This window comes from Odontesthes bonariensis, chromosome 6 (genome assembly GCF_027942865.1).
Source record: "Odontesthes bonariensis isolate fOdoBon6 chromosome 6, fOdoBon6.hap1, whole genome shotgun sequence".
In the NCBI taxonomy this organism is placed as follows: Eukaryota; Metazoa; Chordata; class Actinopteri; order Atheriniformes; family Atherinopsidae; genus Odontesthes; species Odontesthes bonariensis.
Genome location: NC_134511.1, coordinates 18,866,151 through 18,891,419, shown reverse-complemented (window position 1 = coordinate 18,891,419; position 25,269 = coordinate 18,866,151). Strand labels below are relative to the sequence as shown.

General features: G+C 39.9%; 2 protein-coding genes across 2 annotated transcripts in view; both read right to left on the bottom strand.

Annotated features, from left to right (window-relative positions):
- The window catches only part of pde4d (phosphodiesterase 4D, cAMP-specific), a 213,732-nt gene extending 202,181 nt beyond the window's left edge, over positions 1-11,551 (bottom strand). Inside the window, exon 1 of the mRNA XM_075467762.1 lies at positions 11,485-11,551. The gene's annotated coding sequence lies outside the window, so the exon portion shown is untranslated. The remainder of the gene's footprint in view (positions 1-11,484) is intronic.
- A 6,700-nt stretch (positions 11,552-18,251) lies between these two features.
- On the bottom strand, positions 18,252-24,490 carry elovl7a (ELOVL fatty acid elongase 7a). The gene is made up of 8 exons (XM_075467757.1): positions 23,580-24,490; positions 21,824-21,913; positions 21,476-21,666; positions 20,559-20,639; positions 20,391-20,447; positions 20,160-20,265; positions 19,915-20,051; positions 18,252-19,814 (listed from the first exon to the last, which is right to left on the bottom strand). The coding sequence occupies exons 2-8, from the start codon at positions 21,885-21,887 to the stop codon at positions 19,566-19,568; spliced, it is 885 nt and encodes a 294-aa protein (XP_075323872.1). The 5' UTR covers positions 21,888-21,913; positions 23,580-24,490; the 3' UTR covers positions 18,252-19,565.
- Positions 24,491-25,269: the final 779 nt, after the last annotated feature.

Genomic DNA, 25,269 nt, shown 5'->3' with positions numbered 1-25,269 from the left:
GCTACCATCAGGCAGATGCTATAAAGTCCCAGTGGCCCTGAAAACATCTAAAAAAAATCTTTAATTCCCTCTGCCATAATCACCCTGAACAATATGAGATAGACTTATCTGTTGCTATTTCTGTGTCCCTCCTTTTGTATATTTTGTGTTTTAAATGTGAATATCTGTCACCATTTGGGACAGACAATCAAGTTCTATCCATCTATGTATCTATCTATCTATCATAATGCATGTTCTGCTAATAGAAAACTACATCCTAATTTGTGAAACCCTTTCTCACATAGGGCACTGTCTACTATTTTTTTTCTCTCTGACACACATGGCACTCCAGCCTTATGACATTACTCACCCGAGGCATTACTAGACCCTGCAGAGATGGTGATGAGTCACTCCTATCCATACAGTCCAGCAGGAAACAGCAGGCACACAGTGGTGAGCTGAATCTCAGCCTGCATCTCTCATAATTTGTTATTCAATATGCACACTGATGGCTGACTGAACACAGTAGTGCTGTGTATCATCAAGGTCACAAGCCCAATCCTGACAAGTTCTGCCCATGTTATGATCAAGCTGGTTTGAGAATAACTGGCAGTGTAACCAGTTGTGGGTTCCTCGACATGGGCCTTTGTAAATGTATAGTCACCTATTGTATCTGATAATTGGATTCATCAAACTTGACCTGAAAGTTTTTTCATCAAAATAAATTTCAGTCATACTAGAAATCAGAACGATGCTGAATTTACCTTTAAATGTTTGGCTGTAAAGTTAGCATTGCAGTGACTTATTTTGGGGGGATTTGCTACATTCACACCTGCAGAGGGGAAAAAAGCCTTACACCGTGTCCAAGCACATTAAAACATTTACACTTTAGGCCTGACATGATTTTTCCCTTGGCACAATAGCTTCAGCTCCTGTGAATGTCCGCTGTGTCAGGGTTGCCCGCCACCCCACCCACCACCCCCACCACCACCACCATCCCCCAACCAACAGATATTTTTCAAACAGAATTTCATCCATATAATTGCTCACAGCATTGCAGAGAACCCAGTCGTTCAAAGTGTCGGATTCACATTATTTCAACTACTAATATATATAATATAACTTACTTTTTAAAAAAGGCTAAATGTGTTTCCTTAGTAATACAAGAGCCTCATCTTGTCTATTTTAGGGATTATGTTTTGATTTCAGCTTCCGGCTCCGCTGCTAGTGCAGCCTTTAATAGCTCCAGCTCCACAGCAGTTCAACTAAACACCGTTAGATCTGACATCGAGCATATAAGCTTTGTTTAAGCCCCTTAATGACCCCCCATGGGTGTTAGCTTTTATGTTGCCACAATAGACTTGTCATTTTTCGATTCTTTTTTTCTAATCTGACCTATACTATGAGGCCGTTAACTACTGTCTTTAAAAACGGGCAACAGTACTTTCTACTTTTTAGTCAAGTTTTCCTTTCTTGTGGCTCTTATTTTCTGTTTTAACAAGTGCTTTATAGGCCATCTTTAGTTGTTATAGTGTAACATACTGTACATACATTACATATGCTTGTATAATGCTCTGTTACTCTTAAATTGTGTAACAACTTTTCCAGTAGGCTATTTGAGACAGGATTTATGTCAACTTCATCATTTTTGGCAACAGTGGGAAGGCTGTCAGTCATGTTAGCTTGGAAGGTGGTTAGCTTGGAACAAGTACAAGTCACGCTAACACCAAAGTTGACAAAAGTATTTAAAAATGTATATCATCTGCCAGCAACGTACTAGAAAGAGTGTATTCATCTTAGGACAGAGTTAAATGGTATGTGAAGGCCATAGCTTTGATATTATGACATACTGTCCTCTTTAAGCTTCCTTGCCAATACTTTTGGCTGAATGCATGCAAAAAACAGAAACAAGACGAGGTATAAACATCCAGTCTGGTAGATAAGAACAGGTAGAAAGAAACATATATATATACACAGTGTGAGTAATGACTGATTACAGCCAGGTGTGGGTGGCAGGACAGAGCAGTGTGGTAATCAGCTAAACACAAAGCAGGTGTGGAGCAAACGCAGGGAGCAAAAGCAATGGAGATCCACAGGGACAATTGGTTTTAAAATAAAACAGCAAGTCAGAAAAAAGCTGACTAAAATGAGAGAAAACATAATCCTTTGGAAAAAACAAAACAAAGACATTAGGCTGTTTATCAAGACTGCTGATTACTGTCTAATTTGCAGATTTGATTAAGAGGAGGTAAAAATGTATTTCAAATATCATTCTTTTCCGGTTATACTAAAATACTGTCTGAGGCAGGTTGTTGTATTTCAGACGTTCCCCTTGTGTCACTTATCTAGAGTTATTGTAAATTCAAATTACCATAACCAAGATCATAAGGGATTATGGAGGATTTGTAAGAAACTTTAAGCTCACCCTATGCCTGATCATATTGTTGTAATTTTGATTTTTTTTAAAGTGGTATCTTGTAAAATACCTTTGCCGTATAATCGAAACATTCAGTGTTTACATTTACTCTAAGTCATCGATGTTATCTGTACCTTTGGAGCAAGTCTGAGTCTCTGTGTCTTGTAAGTATCTCTGCTGGTTCTTCGATAGACTGCCGACTTGTCCAGGGTCTAACATGCCTCTTGTAAAACACTGGCTATATAATGATGAATATTTGAAATGACAACATTATTTTGTCTTCAGAGAGTTCAGAGAGATTTTCTCATCTCACTCACACACTCTCAGCTTCGCACGGAATCACATGAATGTATTTGCTACCACACCATTGTGGGAGTTATACTAGTTTGCTCATTTTCTTTCTTACTGGCCAATTACTCGTCAGCTACAGATATCATAAATTCTCACTAATTTGACTGGTTGAAATTCACTTTACACCCTTCATCCACTTTGTATTCGTGGTATTTATGGTGGTCCTGATCGCTGTAGTTTGTCAGGGTTTCTTTTGTTTGTGTTTCTTTTTTTTGTTTTTTTTTGCTCAGACCTTTTTTCCACACTTGTCACTTCAAAGACCAGTTGCTGTCTTCTGCCTACACACATAGCAAGGGCAAAGGAGTGTGGTAATGTATCTTTTGATTTTTAACTGTCTAAACAGGACCTCATGCGGTCACAATGTTGCTTTCAAAGCCTGCTTTACAACCCCGAGTATAAACAGCTAATAGTGACGCTTAAAATCAAACTTGCAAATTTCACCAAAAGGAAATCAACTCAGCATAACTGTCCTTAAACACATGGTTCACAGAGATGATGCATGTGTTGTGACAAGTGTTTGTTTTTTTTCCAATGCAGGAGCACCATCCCCAGAGCACACTATGTGAAGGTTACTCTAGATTAAGGTAAGCAAAGCAGACAAACTAATAAGCTGAGGCAAGGACTGCCAAAATTCTGTTGCTCTCAGATGATTTGTCCTTTAAGATTTCTTGTCATGTTATGTAAAGAACAACCCAGCCTCTGAGACTTAGTTTGGCCTCAGATTAAATATGAGGAGAGCCAGGAAACTGATTACACATCTGTAGTCTTATTTTTATAAAAACATTTCCAGTGACAGGAATACACAGCCACTGAGGGATGTCCTAAGTGAGATGACCTGATCTGCCTGTCTGAAACAGCATAGAAATAAAACACAGGGAACTAACGACCATAAAAAAACACATATTTTCCAGCAGAAATGATAACTGACTTGGTTATCAAGAAAGAAAAATGCCTCCTATTTAATAGCACTGAGCATGATAGTAGTATCCATTCGATGATTTAGACTCAAAATCAAAACCCATAAATGTAGACACATCTCCAACGCCATCACAGAGTCGCATTATGGAATAATGCATCTAATAATCTCCATTAAATTATATCTGGTACAATTCAAATTGTTCAAAGCCCTGTTAAAAATGACCTTTTGTACAACTGATTTATTAAACAGGGCTGAGTGCAAACCTATCCTTATCCTACACATGAACATGTTATGAGGCTTGAGATTAATTTAGGCATGCCTGAGGCTTGTGAGCTAACATCCCTAGATGGTCACATGGGACTAAACCCTGAGACTTTACTGAACACTCTTCCACCCACTATGGTAAGAAAAAAGCAACAGGGAATGGAAAAAAAAAAAAATACAGAGTGACACTTTACTAAAGACAGCACTTGTACCGCTTCGAGCTTATACCATGAAAAAGGACGAACCGCTAAAAAAATAACCCTCATTCTGCACAACAGTCCATTTTGTTGGCATAGTTACTTTTGATTATCTGGTGATGCAGAATATGTTACATGATATGTTATTTTTGTAAGAATGATGAGCTATTATTGGGATGCAATATTGTGCAAGTCTGTAGAGACATTCCTGTATTTTCTCAAAAGGAAGGAATCCAAGCCAATCATTCTGATGGTAAATGTTGTATTGTCTCATTTTATTTTGGTGTGGCCTTTATGAGCTGTGACCCAATGAGCCACTCACAAGATATGCAACAACTGGGGAGTAACAGTTCTCCTCTCTCAGTGCCAAGAAGTAACACCAGAGAAGCTTTTAGTGTGTCACTTCATATCAAGAGTCATCTCTCTCTTTTGCTCTTTTAAAGCACTTCCAAACGCTGTAGACATGTAGTTATGTCATCTACATCCAAAAAATTCTTATGTGTCAACTGGCAAATGCATTTCTCTAATACAGAGCACAAATGTTAAGTATGTTTAAACTCGTGAAAACGTGTCCTGGAGCATTCAGACATGCAGGCAATGAGTGAACCAATTATACCAGCGTTGAAAAGCTCAGCACACTGAATAACATGTTGCAGTGAACTGAAAAAGCCATGCCGAGACAATCATTTCTCACTTTTATGCAACAATATTCACATGATTAGAACACGAAGTACGAGATGATAGTGTGGCATTATGTGACAAAAGGCATTCCCTGTGATGTAACATCATAGGAAATTAATAATTCCAATGACCAGAGGCAATTTACTGTTGCCCTCACTCCTGACCCAAGTCTGCAGCAACACAACAGGAAATCATGAAAGCAAGAAAACAAGGAAAGAAAGAAAGATACCCTGGGAAGTCTTAAACGTTATCTGACTTAGTCACATTGCCAGGAATATAAATATCTAGTGGACAGATCAGAAAAACTGACTCATCTCTTTTATGGCTGTCATTGTTACATAGCCCCAAACTCCAATATCTGAACCACCCTACCAGAACACCTTTTAGCTGTGAGAAGTGGAGGGCATTATCAGAAAATTGTTACTTCTGTCCAAAAGGGAAAAAAATAAACTTTTACGTCCATGCAGACAGAGATTGGTTTGAACTTCTTTTTCAGGACTCTTCTTTCTCCCTTACACAACTGTTTTAAATGGGCTGCATTTATGTGATACTTTTCTAGTCTGGTTGAGTAACTCAAAGTGCCTGAACGTATTAAAACTGTGGCTTTTACAGTATACTTTGAGCGCACCAGGTTACAAAAATTGAGAAGTGCATGATGGGCCGAAACGACTACAAAGTCCCTGGAATTGCTTGCTATTGTGATTTCAATTTTGCCACATGCTGCTGTTCACTGAGGGGACATCAGGGACCATCAACCAAACATCAGCCTCAAACACTGAAAACCAAAAACAGTGAGGGAGAAGGAAAAGAACAGATGCAGACAATACAGAAACGACCACAATACATACCCCAACATATTTACCATCTGTTCATTTTGCAAAAACACAGCTACGTATTATTCATGTAATTTCTGTATAGCCAACAATAAGTCAATAACATAATTATAGTGACCACTTAAGTACAAGTGGGTTACAAGATTCCATGACGTTAATTCTGAAAAAAGTCATTCAAAGCAATCTTTATGAAGCACAGCGGAAACTCTGTTTGCAGTTGTGAAGTGACGGCCCAAGTGCTGGAATGCATATGGGGCAGGCAGGTGAAGAACAAACATTAACCATAATTAACTCATAAAAACAACTAAACCAATGGCACTAAATTGTAGGTAATCAAATTAAGAACAAAATCCTAAATAGGAGGATGACCGAGTGTGAACAGCAGCAAGGATCAAAACGGGTTGCTAAGGTAAGGATCTGGCAATAAACAAAGAAAACTGGGTAATGAGGTGAGTAACAGCTATCTGAAAGTAAAAGTGGTAATAAGAAAAGTGAAACCAGGCGTGAGCCAAAACGACAGGACGCAACACTAACTTAATGCAAAAGGAGTTTTAAAACAGTTTCAAAATAAAAGTAAAGTGAGCTAAAATGAACATCTCAGATTTAAACAGAAGTAAGGAAAACAAGTTGAGAGATGAAAACGAAGAAATAAGTCCAAACATCCGACCCTGACACTCACACCCTCCAAAGCCCCAGGCTCTTTAACTGGCACTGACTATAGTTTAAATACACCATTATGAAAAAGTTGCTTTACACATACACTGTATATCAGCGAGTGAAATGCTTTGAAATGCAGCTTGTGGATATTTGTTTTCATTATTTTCAAGTGGGGTTACATGAAGTACTTAGGAGTTGCCAGTTTCTTATCTGTCGATAGCGATCAGTCAAACATAGGACTTCAGGGTAGCAACATGAATCACAATGTGCTTCAAAACAGTTCAGTGTCCAGCACAGTGTTGCCACAGGATCACATTATGCGGACCTACTCTGTGTAACTATCTGATGAATAAGTGGCACAGTGTGAAAACCCACAATAACAGTGTTTGCTTGAACTGCTATAAAACCTTTCTGATGACCCCTTTCTCAGTAGCTTTAGCTTGCCTGTCAGAAAACCATCTGATTCTCCAAACAAACACACACCATCTACATCTAAATAAACAAAATATCCCTTTCAGCAAAATGTGTCCAATCTGACACTAATTTGTTTATTTACAGTATATGGCACAAAGTCACTATGAAAATGTCACTTCAGAATATTCGCACAGACAGAAACTCATTTACACGGTCTATGGAGCACCCTAATGTCATAGCCTCTGGATTATGTTTTGTTTTTGTTTGTATTTTTGTCTTTTGTCTTGTTGTGTTCTGCATCTCTTAGCTTTTCTCTCTGAATGGTTTCCTTTAGTTCATTCCTATTAACTTTTCTCTCTGCCTTGTTTTCTTCACACCTGGGTTTCAGTAGATGGACATAACCTGTTGTTTATTTATTATTACTTCCCTCAATATATTTACCTCCCAGTTTTCCTTATTATTTGCCAGATCCTATCTAAACAAAAGGTTTCGTTCCTGTGGTGATTTACGCTCTGTTTTAACTTTTGTTTGGATTGCATTGCTTCCTCATTGTCACTCCATTCTTTTTTTTTTCTTCCTCTGCCCAGTTTTGTGTTTTTGACTGAATTATTCGTGGCGAAGGTTTCTAGTTCCTTCAACCCTCTCCCTCCCATGTTGTGTCTGCATTTAGATCCTCTTTCATCTACAAACCATGACTCCTAACAAAACCGCTTTGAACAAACACTTTTAACGAGATAAAACTGCAGGCAGGATGGCCATATGTTTTGAACGGTTGGAGATGATGAGATGGAAAACACTAAACACGTTCTGTTGAACCAAGCAGGGTTCTTGTCAGGGCCATGACCCGACGATTAAATTCCTCTTGTTATAATATTTAACTCACTCTCTCACTGGCAAGAAAGTGTATAAAGTACATATGATTCAGGGAAGGGTGGAGGCTCATTGCAATTATCATGACTAAGCTAAAGCAAGCCTCTTTTTTGGTTCCATTGCAAGACAAATACAACAGATCACGCCTGTGCCACCCTTAACATTTATTCATCCCTTCCTTGTATAAACACAAGCTGTCAAAGGTACTTAACTCCAATTGCCCTGCAGGCTGTGTTCACTCCAAGCAATACAATCACTTCTGAGAGAGAGCCCAATTGATATGTTACAGTGCAATTCTATCCAGTTGTCTGTGCTTGCAACATTGTGGTGGGACTGGAAAAATTATTAAATGCTGCGTGCGATCCTTTAACTGTTAATTTTGGACAGACACTCTCTGTGTTTATTCGTGTGACATAGTGAGCCTGCGTGAATAAAAAAAGGAGTACAGTTTCAAGGAAAACATTTCCTCAGTCTGCAGAAGCACAAAGCCCTCCCAGTCTTTAGTCTACAACTAATATTTTTAGGAGCAACATTGCAGTAACTGAGTCCAAACAAAGGGAGTAGGAAATGTCAACAGTTGTTTATGGAAAGTTTTCTGTGGTGCGGGGAAATAAAACTTTTTTTTTTAAATTTGTTAAACAACGCAAAAGGATGTGACGTGCAAGAGATGATCAAACATAACCAGCATACCACCACTCTCTGGAGACATCATCAAGCCCCCTATCACCCATTCCCCTTTACAATTAAGGCCAGCCAGGGCAAATCCCCAAACCCCAGCCAAGCCAAGGCTTTATTTTTAAAGAAACTAGCAAACACAATGACAGGACTTCCAGAGTAACAAAGGGAAAGGGAAGTACGAGTGGACTCTAGGCCCCAGCTGTTTCTCTCTTCTTCTCCTCTTTCGTGTCCCTTAAAGGTCATTCTTCCTGCTTAACGTAGGAAAGTCAGCACACACAGATGCTGCTGCTGCTGCTAGGGCAAAGATCCTCCAAAGTAGTCTCTCCACATGTTTGTGTACAACATCAATTAAAGGCTCCACTGCCAGTCTTAACAGTGAGGATTATAAGTAAGACATTATGTTGTGTTTTTTTGGTGAGGGGGGTGGAGCATTTCACATTTGTATCTGTTATGTTTTACACATGTCTGACTAACTTATAATGTATCCCGGGATACTCTGAAAGCATGTCTAGGATGCTGCCTTTTAAGGGTGTGCCATGAAAAATGACTCCATTAAAAGTTCAAAAACTTGCCCTTGGGTTTTAATGTCAAGAAGCACACTCTGTACTGAATTCATGAAAATGTTGCCAAACATGTACATGCAGGGAATGTCTTCACCTAAGAAACAAATCAGCTGTGACTCCAAAGCTATGTCTCCAGTCACTTAAAGGTGAGTAACAGATAAAACTAAAAGGTGAAAGTACTTTATCAAAGAACAGAAATGACTTTTACAATCAATCTAGCAACCCAGTAAAAGTTAAAAGCTGAATGGTTCCCGAATGACCTAAAATCCCTGAGTACACAGAGATTTCCCTTCTTATTGTTATGGGAACAGACTTTCCAATAAAAAATATACTTAAATGCCTGCGGCATTGCCTTCATACATGTGCTTGTAAGTGTGTGTGTCAGTGTGTATGTATGCATTATGTTTGCAGTACCTCAGCGTGAGAGCTTTGGAGGACTTACGCCTGCTCCTCTTTGCCAGAAAAACTGAGGAAAACAAACACTGCCTTTATTACAATAATGAATATGCTTTGGGAAGCAAATTATATAATTTTCCATTAAGTCGCACTCAGAAAATGCCAAGAACAGCTGAGGGAAACCTGTGACATTTAACTTTGTTGGCACCAGCCGCTGCAGTCCTCCACTGTTGCTTGACCCCTGAACCTTCACCTCTAAAAACTTGTTGCAAACAGAGTCATCTCTGTACTGGATAGTCTGATAAACATTTGAGTTGACATTGTCACTTCAAGTTAAGGTCATATAGAATGATCAGATTTTTGCACATGGCGCACGTGAATTCAAAAGCAACACAGGGGGACCTCTTTAGAAGGCGAACTAACACAAAGACATAAGTAGCCCGTGCAGATGCTTCTTGCCTCTGTGCTTTACAAAGATTTTACATTGAGTCAGCCTCATTATACAGCACTGCTCTTTGCTAAGGACAGAGACCCGGCTCAAATCAACAACACAGATAAAGGCTGAGGCCTGTAAGAATAAAAATGTCATGTTTGCCTCAATCACTTTCTGCAGTGCAGCGTGGCTTTTAAGCAGCCATTGTTGATTCAGCTTTTATATTAGTTATTCAGTCGGACTTGGTCTGAGTGCTTCACTGAGGAGGACAAATCCCATCATGTACTGCAGGTCTGAGTCTTGCAGCTACAGTGCTCAGGTGATGCACACCTGAAACAATGGGCATAGTGTACTGCTGGCATCTCACTGTTTTTTCCACGTGGAGGTTGAGTGCTGTGCTCTTTGGTAATCTGGCAGTATATTTGCATAGTAGAGGTCAGGTACTACACAAGGCTCCCTGTTTTCTCCGACGCAATAAAGGAGAACTCGATGACAGGCAGGTAGATATTGAAAGCCACAGGCTAATTCCCCTGCTTAGGAGTTACTGTACGAAGGACCAAAGAAAGCAGTTTGTTTGTTGTCAGATGCATGACTCCAGTATTAACTTCTCATCATAAGATGGTTTTGAACAAAGAAAAGAAGACTAGCTATCATGATGTCATAACAATGCTATGACCATGTCATGACTCACGTTTGAGGGGTGTGGGGGCTGGGATATTAAACATAAACAGGTCCATGTGTTTGTTAGGTGGTCGGCTGGCTGACCATTAAACCCTCTGGATCTAATAAAAGTGTAGCGTTGTGTGAGAATGATGCAACTTTTAAATTGACTCTTCCTGGGTTTATATATGTGAATGCACACCATCCCAAAACGTCATGCCCCTTGTTTGAGCTCCAAAAATTCACAAAGACATCTGCTTCTCTCTATAGTAAGTTGCTTTGACTAGCATTCAGATAAGTGTGTTTATGGAAATCAAGAGAGTAGAGGCAGCACTCTTAAACAGAAATATGGAGAATAACTGAGCTTTTCATGTGGCAGTTAAACAGGAAAAAACTTTGACACCTGCAGGCACTTTTTGCACACTTCAGCCTACATATACAGCACATCAGGACAAAAAAACTCGCACAGGCAGACACATGCTACACCTGCTGACTTACACTTTCATTGGATTGTGTTTACGACACTCAGTTATATTTACTTTGCCAAAATAAGACACCCGAGTGCTCACAACTGTAATACAAACAATGGCTGTGTCATTTCTTGTTCCCTCTGAATTTATGTGTGACTGCAGCACAATTTGGAGCAGGTCTATTTATAGCCGGCTACCAACGCTGCCACCACCACCACCCTGCAGCCTGAAAGTCACACCAGGAGATTTTGGGAGGGGAGTCCTTGAGCGCCTCTGTCAATGAAAAGCATTGCAGTGACAAGTTTGCTGATGAGGTTGGTCACTGTGAAGTCGCACTGCACCCCTCCCTGACCTGAAGAAAAAGGCTGCTTTCTATGCATCTTTCAAACGCACAGAATGGTCATGCGTACACTCCAGTAAACACAAACGCTTGTGCCTACTCTGTATGCACAGACTTGCACATGCACACACAACTTCTAATTTATTATTAAAAACTGTGGCGAAGAGTTGCTGTAGTGTCTCTTAGGAAACCTGCTGTCACATTGTATCCTTATCTTTCATTTTTGCTGATGTCCTTGAGTCACTTTTGCTTCATCAGCAACTTAATAGAAAGACAAGCCACTGTATTACTACTACTACAGCTGCTGCTGTTGTCAATACGAACTGACAGCAAGAAAACAAACAATGAAAAAAAAAACCTTACCTTGAATTCTGTTCAGAAAGTTCCAGAGATATATTATTTATCCACCTCAAGGACAGTGTCCTCTGTATACTCTCCCAACAAAAGAGCATAAAACAAACAAAAATATCTGGTGTGCATCTCAGACACAGCAAGTCCTACTCTGCTGCTTACTGATGCTCTCTAGAATAAGGAGGGAACTTTGCTCGCAGCTCCCAAGCTTACAGCCAATCACGTAAGATTGCTTTCTTCCTTTTGACCAATCCCGTGCCTCTAGTGCTCCAGCCACTCCTCCTTCTGCTGGAAGTTCTCATGGATGTGGACAAACTCATGGAGTGTGACAAAGTGGAAGGAATTGGTATAATATTTATAGTATGAGGGAATAAGAATAGAGAAGTTGTGGAAACATTTCCATTACAAACGTAGCTTACAAGAGGAAGAGGAGGAAACTGTTTATCTTGCAAAAGATTAATTGGTCAGGATTTAGTTTTTCGAGAAGCTGTTTAAAAAGATGATTTGTCAAATCCGCTTACTCCTTTTTCTCTGTGCTGGCAAATCCCTTTTTTTTTTTACTGGTGCTTGTATCAGTCAAATTAATGTAGGATATTATTAAAGGAGGGATGATAGGGGATTACTTTTTGAGATCCTGAAAAGTAAAAAGATTAATATTGACAGCTCATTTAGTCCTCAGAGGATTTCTTTTGCGCAATATAATAACTTGTGAAATAAAGAGAACGCATGAGTTACTTGAGTTTGGTATATTTTACTATACACCACAAACAGATGTGTCTGGAGTTCTGCTTAAGTGACCACAAGGCAAGCTGCATTTTCTGAAATGTATGATAAGCAAATGTTCCTAACAACATATTGACAGTTTTAGCTCGTTTTGCAGAGCAATTGAATATCTGCTCTATTTTTGCATTACTTAAAGCATATATTCATTTAGCTGTTACTGCTATCGCTTATTACAGCACACTCCGAAAATGTTTGTTTTTTTGCTTTTTGGTGTTGGGGCAAGACAGATTTTCCCCTTTGTAAAGACTTGAATCGGGTGGGACTTTAAGCTGTCTTTTCTCTATCACAAGTGTGGTATTTTATTTTCGACAACCATTTTATGTTGAGTAGGGCAGTGATCAGTGTGTGGTCGACCACGTGTAATAAGGGTTTGATGGTTCTTATAATTCTGAATTCAGTTGGATAACATGCACCACAATTAAGCCCGCAACCAATTTAGGGGGCATCAGGGAGTGCAAAGCAGTACCTACTGTATGCATGACAAGCATCAGAATTAATTAAATCCAATTAAGGCGTGCACCTTGTGAGAGATCCCTCTAGGCAACTGTTGCCAATCCTATCTGCCGTCCTTTGGTATATCATTGGAACATTTTCAGTTCAGGGCTGTCATCCACACAAATCACTGAAAATTTCACATCGCTCATATAGTTTATACTGTTTAAACATTATTTTCAACAACAGCAAGGATAAACAAACCTCTGAGCTAAAACCTCACTAAACACTCCATCAAGTCAAGCTGCCCGTTACATACCTCTGAGAGTTCATTCTGAGGTCATATTTCCCTTGCTCCCTGAATGAAAACGCTCGGATAAATAAAGGTAATTCATCTCTCTCGGTGGTCAAACATTTACTGTGAGCTTGAACAACTGTGACAGCCAGCCCTTTTCACAGAGCAGATAGAAACCTTTATTTAATGGTTTTAATTTCTCATTTGAGACAGACAGGCAGCAGAGTTGGTAAACACTGCCAGGAGCAGCCAGGTTAACAGGCAGGGTTTTAGCCAACCAAGCCAAGCAGAGCGCTTCTTTATAAGACTACTAGCTGGGACAAAGGTCTGTCAAACACACAGGAGTGGATGAATTAATATGATAGTAATATTTTCAAACGTTCTGCACTTTGTCCTTTTTTCATACTGTCGCTGCAAAATGTTGTACACTGGTTGAACAGCAGGAAATGAACAGAATTGTGTATACATCTGCAAATAGTCAAAGCAAGAGGAAGTCATTTATTCTTTAATCTGTAAAGCCTGGTGGATATAAGGGTGGAAATTCCTTGAAGATATGAAAAACTGAAAAATAGGTCACATAAAAAACCTTGCCTGCCAGATACGACAGGAAGCAGTTGATGACATGTACAGACAGCAGACCAGTCTAACTCAACTGAAACCATGTTGAAGACAAACGAGTGATCAATAAGTCTGCTTTGGCCCTGATGATAAAGAGCTGCTGAATGGAATGGAAACAGAAGTGGAATTCATCCGTTGGTCCAAAACACATATATTTGTTTCACTGCTCTAACTTCGCTAACTGCGAAAGCTGTTGACAGCAAGCGTCACAGAGCGGGACAGAGGTGTTCTTCATGATGTGAGGTGAGAGGACACTGTGTGCTGGAAAGTTTTGTCAAAAGGAACAAATGCATAGTTAGAACTATCTATCTGATGATGTAAAAGTGTAGGTGCACAGAAAATGCACAAAACCTGCAAGGTTGAATGAAATTAAATTCGGAAATGTATTCAGATCACCATCTGCCTAAAATCAAGTTTTTAAACTTGTAAACATAAGATGCTTTTTTTTTTACGTGCTACAAGACATATCCTATACATACAAATTCCGCCACTAATGCTATGGCTGAGGATATCTGCTTTGAATCTGCAGAGCACCACCTACACTACAGTCTCAGTAGGGTTAGGCCAGACAGCCATATATTCCATTTAAGAAACTGGAGGAACCACTCCTTGGTGGACTACTTGCTGGGTGGAGTTTTACTGGTAATGGACATATGTTATGAGGAACCAATTAAATGAGAAGCTAGTGAAAGCCATCAGGAGAAAGTGTAAACACAGAAGCAAACTAAGCAACAGATCACATGCAAGTGGGAGAATCTGAAAGGTCATCACTTTCTATCACTTTCAATAGTAGGCCTATTTGAAATGCACTGCTCCCTGGCCAATAAAGCAAGCAAGCAGCCATCAGTAGCTTCAGGCCGCGAGCAAGTGCCAATGGACAGCCATATCTGCATCTGGCATCCATGGTTAGTTATGCCAGCATCGCAGCTCTAAAGGGACCCTTCGGATGTTGGCCACCACCTAGCAGCTGTTCACCAGCTACTCTTGTTAAAGCCACTTCTCTTGCCAGCCAACAAGCTATGCATTTCTAACATTGCTCAAATAAAATGTTAGGAGATTGTGTACAACATTGTGTTATTTGCTAGGACATTCTTGTGAGTAATTTTCTCCCCTTACCTCCTTATAGGACCATTGTTGCCTAATTAGATTTTGTATTATTTGGTTAAACATTATCTAATCTAAAGGAGAAGAGGAGAGTTGGAAATATAAAAAGGAAAAAAAGGTGGATGTTGTTGGGAGTAACCAAACCATTTTCATTTTTTCCATAAAAGCACTGTAAAAGCACTGTTGTGGGACTTTCTAAAAGTCACCACAGGGATGATTTTCTAGTATTTAGACTTTTGGGGAGACAAATCAATAAGAGTGTCATAAACTGAAAGATTTTCTGTAAGTGGTGACTGTCATGACAATTTTAAAAAGTTCAATCTTTCTTTGGATTTACCAGCAACAAAAATAGACACCATGGTACATTTGAACTGAGCACGCCCTGCTCTAATCACATCAACTACACGCTGTGACGTCTCCAAATTTAAGGAATTACCAATAAGAGCAAATTCTGTTAGAGTGGTACAAGCAGCAGCCCTGAGCGCATTACTATTATATGTCATTTAATCCTAGTAAGCCTAGTCATACTTATCCTTACTTTTTTTAAAACTAAGGAGATCTTAACTGGAGGAGAATAGGAGACAGAGGAGGATTACGTTTTCATAAGTATAACCAGATACCCGCAATTATCTATTAACACCAATAATTATTGTCAGACAACCTTTTACATTGCTTGCCATGGTTATATCTCTGGGTTTAAATCACCTTCGTCAACTAAGCCATTCCACTAAAACTCCTCATGTCAAAGGGGTTTAAGTCAGAGCCTGAGTTTTGGCCTCCTTTCTTTTGTTTATCCGTGTTCTTTTCGTGATCTCATCTCCGATCCAGCAGACTCTGCTCTCCTGCTCAGAGACAGTGCATTTCATTTTTCACGCTTGTGTCCTTGACTTGAGATTTTTCAGCGTGCTGCCCCCCCTTTGAAAAGACTACCAGGAGACATGCTCTCATTGCAAACTGTAGTCACGACTTGTACTGATAGAAAAAACAGACGGGTGAGTTACAGTGCCCAATAAGACAGCAATTACCTTCGAGCTTGCTCTTTTTCACTTATCTGCGATCAGCTCCTCCTCTGTGGAGTGACTCTGCCTTTTTAAAAGCCTCACTAGCCCTCTGGACGGTCATCAATGCAGTGGACAGGAAAGCTTTTTTGTGATGCAGCCTTTGTGGAACAATATCTGTGTTTAATGCTCGGGGAACTTGCTTTCAAAATGAACATTTCTCTGTTAAATGAAAGCAGCTGTGATTAATGGTTTTATATTAATGTTGTATCACATCACTACTTGAATTCCCCTCAGTTGTCCAATGCTTTAAAAAATGCTTTTTAAAAAAAGCATTTCTCAGCTCTTTGTTTCGGTATTACAACTGACATAGAGGGCAGCTCTAAACTCCTTAACAAAAGATTAACACATTTTAAAGGATACATTTTTATCAACTAGAGTGGCAGAAGCAGACCTCAGTATTAAAACAGATGTCACTTTGCTTCTCCTTGATGTGAATATAAGCATCTATGAGTCAACAGGTTGTTTCTGATGACCTCGAAAAATCGTTTATTGCAGGTTCAGGCAGCAGGGAACCCAAGTTATTATTTATTGATATTTGCAACATCCAACGAGTCTCTCATGACAGAGTTTTGGTTTATTTATCACAAGCTTGAATTCTAAAAACATCCCCATTCAGCCAATTTCTTAACCATCATGACTACTTAGCTAATAAGTGTCTTTTACTTCTGGGTGACTAACTATGACTGTAACCATGGAACGTCGCATTTAATGGTTCATTTGAAATGAAAGAAAATTAGAGCGGAGAAAATAATGTCACTGCACAAATCCAATTGGACTGCGTTAAACATATTTATGGAGTCAGTTTGACAAATGCGTAAAATATTGTTGGAATAAAGTCTTTATTTTCACAATCAGGCCTACCTTAAACTTACACTGCAACATTAGACACATCAGAGGTATCTTTACTCCACAAACACAACTGTCTAAAATTTGAATGGCAGGAATCGACAGCAAGTCTAATTATCATTTTTGCCTCCACTGCTGATCCTCAACAAACTAATTCTGTGCAATGAAAGCGCTGCAACAAGATTTCCCGTCTGTCTTACTTAAAAAAATAAAAAATCCTCACATCTCTTAAGGTGGACGAATGTCACTCAATCACTGCCTTAATGTGTGCTACACATATTTGAACTGATGTGCTGTCTCACACATTCATCCCGATAATGACCTAGATATAGCAGCAGCCTCTCACGCACTAAAACCAGGAGAAAAAAAAACCTGTGAGGGTGGCTTGGAGACAGACAGGCGTTGCTGGAATTCATCATGGTGTAGAGCGATCATCCGTGCCCTCCAAGGGTCGGGCCGTCCTGCTGCCTGTTCTCATTTCACTTTTCAAACATTCAGCTTCAGCATTTATGTTCTACCCTCTTTAAAATTTTGTAAGATCTTGTGCTGACATTAGATTATCTTATGTATGAAAGGAAGCTTTTATCTAGTTAATTGGTTTGATGTTGTGACTGCTCTACAGACACAGAGCATGTAAGTACTAATCCCCCTCTATGGTTTTATGTGTGACAATAGCTTAAACGTGACATTTTCTACACTGGTCAACAGATCTCTTAAAGAACTTGCAGCTTCTTTTTTTTTTTAAAAGCACTTTTGTCTTCCAAATCAGCATTAGTAGCGCAGTGCTTTGAAACTCTATCTTTTCTGCAGAAATGGTCGAATTCTGTCAGGTTGAATGGACACTGCACAGTTCATCTCAAGGGCAGCCATGAGCTCTGCAGGATATTTATCCATCAAGTTTTCTCATGCAGATTTAGTTTACTGTGCACACGCATATGCTGGAAAACCAAATCTCTCGTGTCGCTGGATTCACATTCGATTAGTCTCCATTAAGTGTGAACGCCCCTCTAGTGGTTAAGAAATTGCATTTAATGTGATGAAAACCTTGCCCCGAATCCTTTGACATCAACTGAAGTTGTGGTTGGACACAGGAAATCTGTTGGAAACACTGTATTTGGGAAACCACTGTTTTCAAACAGAAAAATGCATTTCAGAACTCATTATCTTGCAGAAACTGAGAACCATATAGAAGGGAAGTCAGTGCTATGCGAGTTTCCCAAAACTGACTTAAGCAAGGGTGACATTCGCGTGTGTGGGTTTTTTTTGGACTTATAGTTAGGAGAGTATCCGTTTTACTGGTGACGTCCTCATTAGCAGTTATCTGTTTAAGAGCACTTCCTGCTGGTCAAAAGAACTCTTTACAGCCAGGTCCAGAGATTTTTTACAGAGTAAAGGCTAAAATAGGTGATTTCTGTAGTTCTCAAAAGCAACTTCTACCTTTGAATCTAAAATTGCATTAATTTGTCAATCTAAGGTTAAGCAACTCTCAGATTAAACAAATCAAAGTAACATGAGCTTGTTACTAATGTCAGTTTAGTAAATGACAAACTTTGCAGTAAAGTTCCACTTTCAGCATTGCTCATTTTCAACTTCACTTGGGTTAAAATTTCTACCATCAGACGGAAAAAGTCATTTTCAAAGTACATTGAGAATTTATTTTCATATAAATACATATAAAATACAATATAAACATCACATTTCTTTACAATATTATAAGAAAAAAAAAAAAGATGACTATATTTCCTCACATTTATAAGCATCTTAAATCGGTAAACCATGAGATGTGTTTGCACCTGATAAAAAGGTGGAATCATTTCCAAAAAAGCACAATCCTGCGTCCTCATTCACCAGCGGACTTGGCTTAACTTTCCAATTTAAGATCACATCCAATATAAAACTACCACAGAGCCAAAGGCACAGACTCCAGCCCTTTGAAAACCTTTTTAGCACACTGCTTAAAAGGCAAGGCTGCTCACTCTGCTTCTGAGTGAACAGCTTCACTGCCAATTGTGCGTACTGAATTCTGTAATAGTGTTATTTGGCAATATGTCTCAGTCAGGAAGAAGACTAAGGTCTGCTTTGGATCCTAAAAGAACCACAGTGGTTCATCATGTTTTATCTGGCATGTGTGTCACAACGTTGCTTCATAGGAGAATTAAGGCAGGGATTAAAACATCAGTGTGAAGACCGCTCTTTTCATTGCATGTCTGTACCATCAGCAGCAGTTGTGAACGCCATGGAAAAGAAGGTGAGTGTGCTTAATCTAAAGTAAACAACGACAAAAAAAAAAAAAAAAAAAACTGTTCTAAAGACCATTTAACTAAAGACCTGAATGACAGGATGAGTGTAGCCTCGACCCCATTTTCAAAACGATGACGACTTAACACTTGACATCACGTGAGGCCGACTGAAAATAAACAACCCTAAACGTTTCAGTGCACAACTTTAAAAACCTCAGCTGGATTTCCGTAAAGACCTCTGAGAAGTAAGATCAAGTCACAAAAGTAAAAATGATCATATAACTAGAAGTTCTGAGGAAGCCCAGTACAACTGTACAGCTGAATGCCCAGCAGCAGTCCCACCATAGGTGAAGCCCAATGGCCAGTACAAATGTTTTTGTTTTTTTTTGAGTTAATGTCGTTTAACTATACTGCGGCAGAAAATGGATTATTATTATTTATTTTTTTTTTTAAAGAAACAGTTGTGGCATGACTTGGTCTTTACCTCCAGAATAAACAGAAAAAGGCTAAATAAAACACTTCAGCTTGGGTCAGTAAACTAGATAAACATGAACTTTGGTCATAATTTAAGGATTGTCTTTCATGGTTGCCAGTAAAATGAGCAACCAATAATAGTCCAAAAAACCAGTTTGGGTTGAATCTCAGACCACCGCAGTGGTTTGCTTGCGTAAATGAGGTCAACCCCGAAACCTCTGATAAACCCAGAGTCTTGCGTCACTGATCTTTTTCGTGGTTGGTGTTTCCATTCATAATTCCGTTGGTGTGGTGTGACCATGTCTGATTCTGCAGCACTTTAGGCAGCCTCTTGCCCTTGGTGTAGGCGTGGTAGTAGAAGTTGAGGAAGAGAAACAGGAAAATCAGGCCGTACAGGCCAATGATGTAGATAAAGATGGGGAACTGGTAAGGGCAGTCCTTCATGAGGAAGTACTGGGAGATGTGGCTGGTCACCATAACAAACTGGATCTAGGGAGAAACAAAGACACAAAGATTTGACGTCAGCTGCCACAATGCAACACACATGATATTCACATGAGACACTAAAAAGCCAGACCACTTGACATACCAGCTGAATGGTTGTTAGGTATTTCTTCCACCACAGATACTTCTGGTAACTGGGGCCCAGGGCAGTCAGTCCGTAGTATGTGTACATGATAACGTGGACAATGCAGTTAAGCAAGGCATGGAATGTTCCCAGTCCGCCTGAAATAAGAAAGAGTATCAGGTATAGTCTCAGAAAAGTGTCAAAAGAAATTCAGTCAGTGTCACAGAAACCACCGTTAGGACATGATAGGGAGGAAGGGAGCTTACCTGCAGCAAAACGAACTCCAAACCACCAGGTGAAGGGCATGATGGAGTGATGGTAGACATGAAGAAATGTCACCTGGCTGTACTTCTTCCTCAGCACAAAGAAGATCTGAAAGAGTTTAATTTAAAAAAAAAAAAAACATTTAAAGAGGGCAGGGGAAACTGCTCAGTTTCTGTAAACTGTGCAAACTAGAAATTAAGTCACTTTCATAAGAAACAGATAGTGCCACTTACAGTGTCTAACATCTCAATGAACTTTGAGAAGTAATAAAGCCAGCACGTTGCCGCCATCTAGAGGAGAGACACGAAATTTAAGTTCAGGTTCTATAAAATATGGAACTGACAGTTCGATCACAGAAGAAGAGGGAGGCACAGAAGCGTGTATGTGAAGGACCGACTTACCCTCACAGCCTGTGGTGAATCCGAGTAGTCAACCAGGTCACAGTGAAATGAGTATCCCGTTCCCCATCCAGACATCACAAACTGAAAGAAACAAGTGCAGTTAGTCATGGGCAAATGGGAACGAAAAAAAAAAAAAAAAAGTGGAACTCATATTTGGAATCCATTTCAATGTATAAGGTTAGTATTAGCTCATCAACAGAAGGTCTGCCATACAGGAAACCTTCCCCATTTTGCAAAAATTAGCCATTTAGTTTAAATAAATATGGAACTATGGATGGCACACTCAGGTCAAGTGTCAGATTTATGATTAAGTAGAAAATAAATAAAATACAGTCAAAATTTCAGGATAATAATAAAATGATGCATTTCTTGACATGGGATGTGTGACACAAGATCAAGTTACATGAAGCTGTTCTTGAGCAGCATTTACAGAATAATGTGCACAGACAAGGAATTACAACAGCTGATCTGGCTTAAAGTCAGTTTAAGAGTCCATTTAGACAAAAAAAAAAAAATCAAAATCAAAACAAGACTACCCCACATACGAGTCATGGCTCCGAGACAAAGACGTGCTGGTGTTCACGTTCATTGTAAGCCTGCGCTATGCATTGTAGTGTGAAAGCTTAAGATTAAAGGCCAATTTCAGCAACACAAATTCCACTGAAGATTCACACTAATTGAAGCAAAACATGTTCACACTCCACGATTTGAACTACAATATGCTCAGGAAACTCAACAGAATTATTTATCGTTGGTGAGAACATCAATGCCTCTGATGTTTCACTTGCGTGTCACCCCTGGTGGCAGATCAGCCATGTATAGTAACTATGACTTCAAAAGCCCCGAACACCAGCAAACGGCATTGTGTAGTGTGAACAATACAACAATCCAATGACGCTGGGGATCTGTAACCTCACCTCGTAGCACATGTAGAGTGAGAGAGCCACCACACTGAAGTTGTAGATGATGAGGACTCCTCTCAGGTCAAAGGCTTTGCGGTTCTCCATTATTCGAGGCCCCAGCGATGTGACAAAGTAAATGTACGCAGCGATGATGATCGTTTGGGGGAGAGGAGATGACATAAGCAGCCAGCTCGCCGTCCGAGAATCTACAAGAGGTTAGTGAGATCAGTAACGCTCACATACACGGAAGAGTACGGATTCATATTTTCACAAAAACCCAACAACAACTGACCCAGAATGATGATGCTGTGCGTTATAAATCTGCCAATAAGTCACGTTGAATTCTTTTAAAGTCAGACTCACCAGCGTTTTGGATGAACTCATCATAAATGAGGGCAGCGGTGGACTTTATATGATCAAACTCCATTTTCAGACAATATCCCTGTAGTTCACCTAGGAGGAGAAAAGGAAAAAGGTTACAATGGGAGTTTTTTGTTACAAGTTCACTGACATTTGGATAAAGAGCCCAGCGCAGAATTATTCAGTGATATTTGTACTCTAGGACGGCAAGTCCCACTATTTGGCAGCTCTGCGAAACATGCATGAACATTTCAGCTAATAAAGTAGGGGAAATGCTACATCTTTGCCAGGTTGTCCCTTACAAAGATTAAACAGGAAGTAGGGCTCGAAGAGGCTGAGAAACTAGTGTGACCCAATCTGCTCAAAAGCATGCGGCACAGAGGCCTACTTCCTCCTGCGAATGGCACCTCATTTCAGGAAGTATTACTAGTGTCTGATTGATTGGGGTTATAAGCTGCATATAGCCAGACACACAAGCCCCTGAACTGGATCAGAGACTAGGCTAAATGAGAAAATACGGTCACCCGTCTGTTCTTTGCTGCCCTTTTAAACACCAAAGGCAGACAAAGCCAAGTGTGTGAAGGGGGTCCAATGAGCAGCAGTTTCTAAATTTATCAGAAAAGCAACTTACAATAGTGTTTGTTTTCAACATCACGCCCCCCCCCCCCCCCCTCCCCCTCCCCTGAATCTTGCCCAGCATTCAGGCATAGACATAAAACGCAGCATTTCCACTTTCACAAAGAGAAAGGCTTCTCTACAATAAAATTTCACACTTTGGTTGTATTGCGATTACGCACAGCACTTAATTCTCACCCAACAGTCTGATCGATGGAGCCAAGTCGAAATACGTGTAATGTGTAAAGAAGATTTCATGTGGTAAAGCCTGGGAGATTGTCAGGGTCAGTCTCGGGCTCAGTGAGGCAAATATTCAGTACCCGACTGGTTTAAGACAGCATGCTATGGGAAAAGTGCCATGGGGAACTTGAAAAATGTTTCTCTCACAACTAGAAATAAAACAAAATGACAATACTCAGTTGTATTACTTCTTTTTCCCGGAACATGGTTTAGCCAGTTGTGTGAGTAACTGTAAATCATTGCAACACCCCACGTCTGTTAGGTGTATACTGGACAAAACCCTCCATGACAGGTTTTCAAGGTGTGTCTACCTGAAAGCAACAGGAACTACAACACAGCATGGGCAATTCATTACGATTAAAAAGAGGGGAGAAAAAAAAAAAAAAAAAAAAAAAAAAAAAAAAGGCAAGGTTGTCTGGAGTCTCTGTACTAATGAACACAATGGCAAGCCTTGACACGCCAATTAACATTTACATCACGATTCATGATGTAAATGCTGTTACTCCCATGGCACACATTGTCACTGTGTACTGTACAATAGATTCACAGACAACAAAAAAAAAAAACTGGGGAAAAAACAAATCAATAATAAAAAAGTGGACAAGAGTACAACTTAGTAACCCTCTTGGTCAAAATTGTAATCACACAAACAAGGCTACCGATAAGATATAGTCTTAGTAGTCTTATTCAGGTGGTTAGAACAAGTATCAAAACGAAAAAAAAAAGTACTTTCAGCCCATGTCCTCAACATCGCAGTAGTCAGAAAGAGCCATTTCTGAATCCACCGTTAGCATCCATCTACGTAACGAACCCGGCGACTGAAGGTTTTTCTTAAATCTCACAGTCTCCACGCTCCTTTCTGTGACAAACATTTGTCAGCAAGAAAGCCCAGTAATTCACCAACCTTTCAGTGCAACACCCGGCGAAAACCCTCTTGGTCCGTCGAATTATCTTCCCAAACTTCGGGTCCACCTGTTACATCCCAGCAGGTGTGTTTGACGCCGCACACTCTGCGGGTCTCCGGTCTCCTTGGTTCTTATCATCCCCCGTGGGTGGGACCTTACAGCCAGCCCCGCCCTCTGCTCGCTGATTGGCTGATTTTGTCGTCCAACAAGGTCTGAGCTGTTGTAAGTCATTCTGTAGTGATACCTCATCGAAAACTATGTACAACTTTGGGACAGAACAATACACCTCATACAAACGTAATCAATCAGTGGTTTCAATAGAAAATACTGAATGAAAAAAAAAAATAGGAAAAACCCATAAAGCCTAATGCTGTTGTTTTCTACTTCCCTCCTCATGTCCTAAGGTTACTGATTCAGGTGAAAACCTGAACAAGGCTATGGAAGAAATTAGACTCATCATATCATTACACTGGCAAACCATAATGTGCTGTATTTTTTTTTTTAAATATTTCACGTTTTAATTGGTACCAAAGACAAAATGTTAAACTGGGAAAGGGATCTGTCCAAGTGAGGGGTTTCACACTCATCCCCCCCTGCAGTAAGTTTCAGTGGGTGCTGAGAGCAGAATTTATAAACAAATGCAAATACTCCCAGGAATAACAATGAGACAATCTGTGTTTTTCAATGGCTCGTTTCTCCCACTTGAGGGTTGTGGGAGGATTATTTGAACTCAGCTGCACTGAAAGACTGACACCACACCTCTTTAAAAACAAAAAAAGAAAAAAGAAAAAGCTTGAAAATCCCCCTTAAGAGCTGTGTAAACAAAACACGTGAAATCAACTGACAAGCTAAAACATATTTAGATTGTCCCAAATTACAATAAGCAAAAATGACTGCGACACAGACACTATAATCAGTCACATGAAAATATTCAATTAGTTTGAAAAGGTTTAATTAAAGCAATACTATGTAACATTTCTACCTTAAAATAACAGCTTGAAAAAAATTGTGCGGCTAGAATGAGTTTTAATATTACGATTGGCCTGTCTCCTATGCCCTTCGGGGGTCTGAGTTGGAATAACTGCGCTATGTAACTTTGCTGGACCGGCCCGGGAGCTGAGCAGAAGTACTTCGACTTGCTTTCTGGCACACCTACCGCAAAAACAAATAGACCCCTCTCACGCTCCCAGGTATAAGGCTAAGCTAGCGCAACATTGTCAGTACGATCATCATGGCAGAGGCACCGAAGAAACGGAAGAAGACGTTGACTGATGAAGCAAGGAAGAGAAAGAGAGAGGCCGAGAGAGGCCAACAAAGCAAGAGACCGGACTAGAGTTGCTCTCGGAACAGCTTTTACTCGTTGGCGAGAGCTGAAAGAAACATTTGGATACAAGTTCGATTCATAGCTAGCCACCTTTCTGCTGAATTAGTAAGTAGCTTATTTGCTGCCATGCTTTGTGTTGTGTTGTACTTGCTTGATGTTTCACTGTGTTCGGAAAGTGACTCGCTAGTTTGTTATAACTGAGGAAAACTATTTTCAACTGATTTCGCTAGGTTTAGCCGCGAAAGGGTGTTGTATTTACGACAGTGTCGTAACCGTACATTACCTCCAAGCCTGTAGGGGGAGCTCCCTAATGGGCTTTTTGAGAAGTTACATTGTATTGCTTTAAGAAAGAGCAACATAGAATT

Coding starts and splice junctions, on each gene's coding strand:
- elovl7a (XM_075467757.1), bottom strand. CDS start 21,887: ATGGAGTTTGATCATATAAAGTCCACCGCTGCCCTCATTTATGATGAG. Junction 20,266..20,390: donor TCATTGAGATGTTAGACACT/GTAAGTGGCACT, acceptor AAACTCTTTCAG/ATCTTCTTTGTGCTGAGGAA. Junction 20,052..20,159: donor TGGAGTTCGTTTTGCTGCAG/GTAAGCTCCCTT, acceptor TTCTTATTTCAG/GCGGACTGGGAACATTCCAT.